Here is a 10,257-nt window from a genome sequence, read left to right as displayed (position 1 = left end):
TGAAGTGAACTCTAATCAGGCCACATGCAGATTAAACAAACTGTGAGGAATAAAAACTAGATTAAAATGTTCGTGCCCAATACCGGAAGATTATCAGGACATTTTACCTCTTTAAATCCTAATTTATGGTGGAAGTCAAGCTAAAGTTTATATATTTGCAGTGATTATGTGGCATGGTAGATTTTCCTCAGTTTAGAGAAGATTTTGTGATCAGGTATTTGTGTCAACAGCTTGAAAAGCAGCAGTTTTCTTGTAGACATATTCCATGCTCCCTCCCCCTCTCGCTAAGCCTACATATGTGCATATATTTTGCAAAATCTGGACAGGTATTTTTTTTTAAAAGTAAGATGCAGAGCGTCATAGCATGGTCCTGAATTTTAACACCTAGTCAGTCACATTGGGATAATTAAGATAATTGAAATAACACTGCATATTAAATATAATTAGTGGACCGAAATGCTTTGAAACTAAGTCCTCCTAAGCAATGTGCTTATGATTTCAATGTTCTTGCTACAGCCATCTTCGCCACCCACACTGCCTTTTTGATTCCAAAATAACGTCTGTGAATTTCAGCAGTTCAATATCTAAGTTGCTTATCTATCCGTAAGAAAGCTTACTTTAAAAGAAAAATAATATAACCAAAATAATGTTACTTAACATTTTGCTTAAAGGCAGCTCTAAAACTGCATCAAAAGGTGTAGCAATTAATTTGGTGTTACACTTACCACCTGTGAGGCCAAACAATGTGCAAAGGTTTCTGCTGATAGTCCAATTCTTCAGGTGTGCAGCTCAAGGAACAAGTCATAAGTTTGCTATCTTCTTCTTCACAAATATTTGTGCATTCAGACGTTGGCTTGTTCATATCATCTAGTGTTGCTGATGGGTTATGTGACCTCTTTGGTAACAGGGAGCAAAATCCAGACTGTGCTTCACCATTGCCAGGCCCACAATCTGAGCTGACAAGGCTAGTTGAATCTGAAATCCCAATGTTCTTTTCTTGGAAAGGTAGATCCATAAAAAGAGAAGCATTTGTACTTCTATTTCCATTGGAACCTGGTGCCTTCACAACACGGGTCTTTTTGTGTTCTGGTATGAATCTATAATTATAAAATAAATAAGTGTTAAAATATCAATAGTTAGTAATGCCATCTGGAAACTTGTGATCATTAACTTTTTAAAGGAGAAAGAAACAAAAGCAACTCAAAGAATCAAAATTTGACATTCTATCTATGCTGAAACTATGGAAGGCACTGAGAAAATGAAGGGACAATGAAATTAGGGTCTTCAAGCTTTCTTACAAACATCCGAAGCTAGAAAATGAGGTTTAAGCATTCTGAACTACTAATCAAAAGGACCAATGCTATATGGAAACCACTTGAAAGGTTTCTAGAGATGACTCTATAATTTCAGAGCAATTTACTGTCCTAAAGCAAATACAGACTGCCCAGAAAGATTCCATGATACCGCCACCAAATGGCCTGGATGTGGTAACAAGATCACATGAACCAACTGAAGAGAAAACAGGAAGAAGACATTTTTCAGGTATCTGAATATCTGTTTTCTGTTATCTGATATTATTGATTTAAGAATGTAATCCTGGGTGGCTGAGTGAGAAGACCTCTTACTATATTTCTATGGCTCCAAGCTTGCCCTAGTGAGATATTACTATGAATTCTTGATATAGACCTTAGCTTCTTTTTACATTTTACTCTGATATGATTCCTTGTTCCAAAGCCCTAAAATTGTCTACATCAGCAGCTTTTTCTGACTTTAACTAGTGCTCTTGTTCTTCTACATCTATCATGCAAATACAGCTTTGTTGCCAGCTTTCTTCCAATACCTTTCTTTAGTAACCTCTTCCATCATCTCTTAATTTTCCATGTTTCAATCTACTTGCTATGACTCATTTTTAAACTATGTGGCCATTGCGTTCCCAAAACAACTAGATTCCATCTCCTGGGCACTGATCATTACAGCTGGTTCTGGTGACCCAAAGGTCTTTCTGAGCAAGTTGTACAATTACTCCTCTTGAGAACAGGCTATGAGTGATAATGAGGGATTTCTTGAAGTGTAATTGGTTATCCTTTCTAATTCCCAGTCACTGCAAGGTAAGAGTGTGAGTCCTTTAAAATTTTGCATGGCCTCTTGTTTTGTGATTGGCATACTACAAATAGTAAGTGATGGTGATCATCATCACTGCCAGCTACCCTATGGGTCACCATCTGCAAGCAGTGTACCAAAGGGCACTGGTCATTATGCATCTGCATAAGCAATTTTTGGGGGAAGCTCTAAATTCTTTACTTTCCTACAGCTCAATTCCAGTAGTGGTCACATAGAGGAGAGGCAGTATGTTTTGACACACAGTTTGTCAATTTTACACAGAAGCCTGACCTAAAACAAACTCAGAAGCCAAGGATGTAGGAAGACAATATTCACTGGGAGACAGTGACAAATACTGATGACAGGCAGCAAGGCTTATCCAGGGGCGGCTCCAGCTATACGCAAACTACGCGGGTGCAGAAGGCGCAATCCTCTAAGAGGGGCCAACTTGTGCCTGAGGGGGTGCCTTGGCAGGAAGAGCCCACGGAGCCTGGAAGGGTGCAGCGCCTGCCTACCTTCCTCCCTGGTTCCCCTGCCCTCTTTGCATTTGCCCCTTTAACTATGTCCCCGAAGCGCCTCTCTCTCTTTTCCGCTCTCCAGACGGGCTGCCTCCCGCTGGGTGAAGCAACCAGTGGGCATGCGCACTGTTGCTTCTGGCAAAGTTGCCTCCAGCCGGGTGAAGCGGCTGGCAAGCGCACCTGCCATTGCTTCCAGCGAGGCTGCCTCCTTCCTTCCTGGGCCCAGTTGAGGCCCAACGGAGCGTCTGGCCTGCACCGCACTGCTACTGGTGGGGACTGCCTTGGGCCTCCATTCTTCAGCCTCTGGCCCCAGTGAAGCAGCTGCTGAGCATGCCACCTTGGGCCTCCTTCCTTCAGCCCCCAGCTTCCTTCCATATGCTGCCTCGTTAATAATAATAATAATAATAATAATAATAATAATAATAATAATAATAGATCCAGGGCTACTTTTTATTTTTAAGTGATTGGGGTTTTTTTTTGGGGGGGGGGGGAATACTGCTTGCTTACACTTGAAAATTACCTAGGGCCAGCCCTGTATGTATCAGTCCCTAAAAAACTTTTCTGTGCAAAAAGGTTTTTATAGGTAGTATTTAAAAAAAACCCAATTAATGTGTTTTAATTAGAAAGTGTGCAGCAATGCTTCCAAGTAAGCAAATCAATTTAAAATACAATATTTTTCACATGCAAAACAGTTGTATAAACTAAATGACAGTGTCTAGGAAGTAAAAGCAGACTGTGCAAGTCTCTATTATAATGATTCAAACCATTAATCAAGTCTAATGAGCTGTGATTTCTCTGCAAACTTGGGGAGAAACTGCCCATATGAAATTTCCTCAAACTTTCAATAGCCAAGATTATTAAATTTCGTTTCTTCTGATAAATGCCTGGATGATGTTTGTGTATGTGTGCATGCGCTATAGTTGAGGATAAACACGCACTGCAGATGTTCCTTAGGAGAGACCTGCAGCACACAATCTACATACAGGGAAAGGGTTCCTTGTGATACATATGTAAAGTATTAGTTTTAAGATTTTGCAGGAGTTTGCCTTTCCTTTGGATGTTTAATCTGTATTTCTAAATGCCTCAAATTGCTGGAAATTTGGAGACTGAAGGAAAGTTTCATTGGGAAGCAGAATTCATACTTATGGGGCAATACCCTAATTTTGTCCATCTCCCATTGCTACATCCCTGCCTGGGATTCTGAGAGAGGAAGCAAGTTCAAAAATGACCAATATGCCTTCCTATGTAATTTCTGCACAATTCACAAGGCTTCTATTGTGTCGTGGCTACAACAAAGAAGTCTCATCACCGGATGAAGACCAACCTCTCCTACTGCTATTAGGTCTCTATTATTTGCTTAATCATGGACAGCAGTGGTGTGTCATGAAGAAAGCCTCAAAGAATACATAATATTGCCTTATGTGAAGGGAGCCTGAGGGTCTATCCAACTCAGAATAACCCAAAGCAGCTTCTTTCAAGAACTACAAGCAGAAGTCTTTCACAACCCAGCCTGCTTTTCAACCCAGGACATTCCTCATTGAAAGCATGCGCTCTATTGGGAAGCAATGGCCTCTCCTCAAAGAGAAAATTACAATTAAAATGTTTTGGTGGAGAAAACAGGAAGCAGATCATGGACTTCTACTGTCCTCTCCACCTTGCAGTGACCCTTCAAGAGGTCAGAGTCCTCAGATGTTCCTCTGAAGCACCCTGGGAATTTATCTGGGGCTCATGAATTCAACACATGTGCCATCCACTACTGTTCCTCTCAAGGAAGTCCCAAGGACACTGATAGTACTTGTGACTAATTTCAGACCCATTGCTAGTGGAAGTTGGTCCATGATCAATATTTGTTCAAATAAGAATAGTAATATTGTTACTACAGTTAGCCCTCCTTATCCATAGACACTACATTCATGTAAAATACATCACCCTGCAAATAAAGCTAAAAAGCAAACCTTGATTTTGCCACTTTACAGAAAGGATACAATTTCCTCATTATATTGCATATAATAGGATGAACATCCATGAATTTTGGTATCCACAAAAAGTCCTAGAACCAAACCCCAGTGGATACCTAGGGCCCACTGTATCTTACTGTCCTTTAATTGTAATATTCTGAATAGTTTTGTAGCCTGAAATAAAGGAAAGCAAGCTTATAGAACTGCAGTACTTTCAGTAAGAATAAACACATACATTGACTAAACTCTGGTCATTATGTTTGTGTGTTCTGCTGCTACTGCAAGCATTCTAGCTGTAGTGCCCAGTTATGCAGTATCTCTCTAAAAGCTATTTCCCAGGTTTTAGTCCTCATAAATCCATTGTGCAGTTGTGAATTTTTCAGTTATTAAATAAAATGTCACCAATGTCTCAAAGAGTGCAGCTAGAAAATATCTTTCTATATGTGGAAAGATCATGAGCAATCAGAGGTTTGCTATCTACTTGCGTTGCACACATAATATTAATCACTCTGACAGTTTTTAAAAGAAGATATTTTGAAGTGCTGTTTCACTGAATGATTTTTTTTAAAAAAAGATTTATTTAATGATATATCAAGGACCAGGGATTAGCCACATTAACCTGGTATTGTTTTCACACCAAGTAGTTCTGTATATCTTATCAGCAATAGTGAAGATAAGAGAAAACATGTACAGTGAGAGCAACAAAAACATGAAAGCAATATTAATAATAAATAATGTTCACTGTTTGAATTACAAAGTATTTAGGTTCCAAGATAGTTCAGATGGTTGAGCTTTCATTATGCATCATTACGCCCCAAACATGCAACACCTTTTATAATCCCTAGAAGACAAAACAGTCTACCGCATATCATACACAGTATAACCTCCATTGTTGACATGACAGAAATGATGTAATAGGAAAGCTATTTGCTGACTGCTACACAAATGGTTTTCACAATGCTTTAATACATAGCTAAGAATTAAGTATTAAAATAGACTAGACCTTTCTCAGTAAAGTTATTTCATGGAATGTGGATGGATAAAGGATAATAAAGCAACTTCTGAAATTGGGAAGAAATAGAAACACTGCTTATGGGAACCTTCATGGTTTGCGAATGAAATGCCCAGCAGTGGGATAAGAGGCACTGATTTGATTTGTATGAAGACCGAAACCGAGGGCCCATCTACACTGACCACTTAATGCCTCCAAGCTGACTCAAAGTTGTGGTACCATATTTATTTATTTATTTATTTACAACATTTACACCCCGCCCTTCTCACCCGAGGGGACTCAGGGTGGCTTACAAAAATTGGCAAAATTCAATGCCCAAAGAATACAACCTTAAAAGCAAAAGAATACAAATAAATCAATTAATAAGATTATTAAAATATATTATAAAACCTTAAAAACATATATATAATTAATTCCATTCATCCAAGATCCTCATGCTTCATCCTTAAATCAGGCCATGTCGACTTTATCATTTACTCATCAAAAGCTTGGGCACACAACCATGTTTCCATGGACCTTCTGAAACCCAGAAGGGTAGGAGCCTGCCGGATATCTCCAGGGAGGCTGTTCCACAGCCGGGGAGCCATCCGAAAAGGCCCTGTCTCTCGTTCCCACTAGCCACGCCTGTGAGGCAGGTGGGACCGAGAGCAGAGCCTCTCCAGATGATCTTAGTAATCTTACTGGTTCATAGTAGGAGATGCTTCAGACAAGTAAATTGGACCACAACCGTTTAGGGCTTTATAGGTCAAAACCAGCACTTTGAATTGGGCTCGGTAGCATATCGGCAGCCAGTGCAGCTGGCTTAGCGGGGGGTGGTACACCCCCCTGTAAGCTGCTCCAGTTATTAATCTGGCTGCTGCCCATTGTACTAGTTGAAGCTTCCGGGCCGTCTTCAAAGGCAACCCCACGCAGACAGATTTACAGTAATCCAAACGGGATGTAACCAGAGCGTAGACCACCGTGGCCAAGTCAGACCTCCCAAGGAACGGGCGCAGCTGGCGCACAAGTCTTAGTTGTGTGAAGGCTCCCCTGGCCACCGCCGAGACCTGGGGTTCCATAAAATGCATGCCACCAGTACGTGCTGCAAAATGGATTAAAGGGTATAAGAGGCAACCACATATACAAGGCTAAACACACTACTCTAATAAATGCAAATATGAGGCCACATATTTAATGCCCCTACTTTCACCACATGTATCATTTATCATCTGAAAAGGCCTAAAGCATTCAACAAGTAGCATCACATCTTACAGGAACTGTAATAAAAACCAAGAGTGGCATAACTGGCAATCTGACTTCAGCATGAATCATGAAGCTGGATTCATGTAGTGAAAAAACAGATTAAGAAAATAAATAATGAATAAAAATAAAATGAAGCAAGCTTGATTTTGACTTTCTATCTTTACAACTTTTCTTACTTACGGGTCTTTAGTAAAAGTAAAAAAATCTAGATAATATAAATCAGAATAACAAATAGTACAGTGGCCTCTTTCTAACACATACCCACATGCAGATACTTCTCAAGTATAGAGCTGCAGTGCATACATCATATAAAGAAGCAAACCTGTGTGTGTGTGTCTGTCTATCTGTCATATATCTATTTTTTCCTAGATCACACACACACACAAAATGTGGATGGATTTGGGTTTTCTTCACTGCTTCATTTCATTTTATACAGACAACATTCTTATTCATGGTTCTACCCAAGGGTAGAAGTGGGAGATGTTGCCCTCCCTGGAGTGTTTGCTTGTTTATAGGATGTATACACTATAACTCTATAACTTGAAAGGTTTTTAGAGTGGCACATATTTTTTGCAGGACAAGACAAAGTCTGCTTCTCTCAGGTTTTGAATCCAAAGAGAAATGGCACAAAAGTAAACTAGAGGGGTAATGGGAAAATGAGAAAACTCAGTCACAAGCTTTTAATTATCAATAGTATTACCACATAAGTAATATTCATTGTGGTATCCAAGAATTTAATTTTTTTACTTGTGTTAACAGACACCAAGTGTACAATTTAGTTATACTAGTATGATATATTCCATCTGGAAAAGGTGCATATACATACACAGATGTTCTGACTGTCTTGCGTGCTCACTCTCTCTCATACACATTCCAGTCTAATAAACTGGGCCAAATAAAAACATACATTTAATAAATGTTGTCCCGAGGGACCACCTCTCTAGGAATCTCTTGGTCCTCCAGCACAACTCTATGAACAACCTCTCTAGCAGAAGTTGATTACAGAGTTGCACTGGAGGATTTTGAGCTTGTTAGAGAGGCATTCTGTCAGTTTTAAAAAATACAGTATATTACGTTTTTCAACTTTCACAGGGATCCTGCAGTCTTAACCACCACCAAAGTGTAGGACCTATTGTATACATTTCTAGACATTTTAAAGTCGCCGTAGCCCATACCATATTTGATGCACCAATATATTTCCTCCAGAAATTCTTTAACCTCCTTTTTATTCAGAATGAATTGTGTCTCTGCTGCCACGTGATGAAAACATCAGCTAAGGGAAAACCAATGTAGCCGGGAAGTAGCAGCCAATAATGAAAGGACCAAGGCAGTGACATCTCCAGCCCATCCTCAGTTCGGATACCAGTCAGCACACCAACTCGTTAAATCAAGAAATAGTTTTCTAAGATCTACAGAGATACTCGCAGGAACACCTCAGCAAGCAAGAGTCCAAAAGTGCTAGGCTAAAACCTGGAACCTCAAACCATGGCTGATACCGAATGAAAGGCTCCCTCCTAGGCACACAGAAGACTGGGCAACTTGGAAGGTGCTGAACAGACTGCGCTCTGGCACCACGAGATGCAGAGATAACCTTAAGAAATGGGGCCACAAAGTGGAGTCCACGACATGCAAGTGAGGAGAAGAGCAAACCACAGATCACCTATTACAATACAGTCTGAGCCCTGCCACCTTCTTATAGCAACACCAGAGGCACTCCAAGTAGCCAACTACTGGTCAAAGGACATTTAGTATAATGCCAAGTTTTAAACTTTGTTTGTGTTTTAAAATACATTTACAACTGTACTGTCGGTTCGCTTCTGACACGATAAATTAATAAATAAAACCAACAAAGACTTTTGGGTCTATAATCCTTTTTAGAAAGTCATTGACTTAGTGCAGGCCATTCTTACTTGCAATACTTGTATTAAAGAAAGCTTCAATGTAAATAGCATTTACCCAGAATCTGACTGGCTCCTATGAAATATAATATCCCTTGTTAAAACGTTCATAAATATATCTCCCTCCCACCAAAGCCTTGAGAGCATGAAAGACCTAATAAATAACCTGTCAGCTTGGTGCATTTGACTGTAAATGCTTTCTTGAAACACCACAACAAAATAACTAATTCTTGACTACATAATAGAAATCTCTTAACATGCTAAAAGTCACTATAAATGTCAACCTGAATGTTTGACATTTAATCTGCCAGATTTGCCATCCTTCCCGGTTTGTAGAATATGCATTCAGTACACCGCAAACAGTCGTGCCAGCACACCTTTGCACATTAATTTGCAGCAGAGACGTGCAGCATGAAACTGTTTGCATGTAAGATGTCAGCATGTCCTTTAGTACATGTTTATTCACAACACCTCATTTGGCCTAATGAAAAATTACTTATTAGAATCAGTATTCTTTAGGGGCATTGAGCGTCAACTTGTACACTGTTTTATTAAAAACTCCACTAAAAAAAGAATGGAAAGATACTGATGTCATTGTCAAATGAATTAAAGAAACACATTAGAAGCATTGGCTGGAGGGGCTGTTTTGGTTTAAATCAAATTATTAGAAAAGCAGCTCTGGACTTTGTGCCGCACGGTATATTCTGAAAAGCAATTTTTCATAAACAAAACATACAAAAATATGAGAGAGCTGGAAGAAATGTCTTCTGTATTTATAACTTTCAAGCCTCATAGAGATCGACTCTACAAACCTGAAGCTGTTCTGAAATGGAGAAAAATGCCTGAACTTCCCAAAACATCTTTGCTTTCTTAAATTCTGTTTAAGGCCTGAATTCAAACAACTTTGCCAGGCAGAAATAGGAGAATCTTAATTTTCTTCACATCTCAGAAAGACCAAAAATAATCCCAGTTGAACTGTTGTGGGATATCCAAAGACTGATTTTACAAACCAAAATCACACTACTAGATCATACCTTTTTTTTTAAAGGGAAAAGGTAATTTTTTTCATTTCTTTCCATCAGGATGAATTTGAATGCAATCCATTCCACATTTTCCCGAACTTATTTCTCCCCTAATGAGCACCTGTTTGATTTTTATATGATAAATCAAGCAATGACACAGATTTATAGGACAGTTCCAGCCACTCACTCTTGTGAGGGACACTGATGGGTATTTACTGTTGCAACCTGGGCCTACAGACTTAGAGCTGAATCCAGAGAATGTAAACCCATCTAACATAGGCTGAATCCCTATTCCAAAATCTGTCTTTCAGCTGATTAGGAACACCACAGTCTTGTATATATTGCATTTCAATTTATTCACCATCACCTAGTCCATTACAGCTGCCAGTTACCAGGTTAGATTCCTAGGAATTAGGTGGAAAGAACTAACACGTATCATCAGCATACTGGTTACACTTGACCGCAAAAGTCTGAGCAAACACACCCAGCAATTTCATGGTAAGTAGC

General features: G+C 39.4%; 1 protein-coding gene across 9 annotated transcripts in view; it reads right to left on the bottom strand.

The window, feature by feature from the left end:
• The window catches only part of gtdc1 (glycosyltransferase like domain containing 1), a 274,488-nt gene that overhangs the window by 64,069 nt on the left and 200,162 nt on the right, over positions 1 to 10,257 (bottom strand). For all 9 annotated transcript variants that reach the window (XM_016994974.2, XM_008112911.3, XM_062966645.1 and 6 more), the window contains one exon: positions 726 to 1,097. In XM_016994974.2, coding sequence (XP_016850463.2) covers positions 726 to 1,097 — 372 coding nt within the window. The remainder of the gene's footprint in view (positions 1 to 725; positions 1,098 to 10,257) is intronic.

Source organism: Anolis carolinensis, chromosome 1 (assembly GCF_035594765.1).
Source record: "Anolis carolinensis isolate JA03-04 chromosome 1, rAnoCar3.1.pri, whole genome shotgun sequence".
NCBI classification, from domain to species: Eukaryota; Metazoa; Chordata; class Lepidosauria; order Squamata; family Dactyloidae; genus Anolis; species Anolis carolinensis.
The sequence above is the reverse complement of the archived record's forward strand: the minus strand, read 5'-3'. Positions and strand labels throughout refer to the sequence as shown.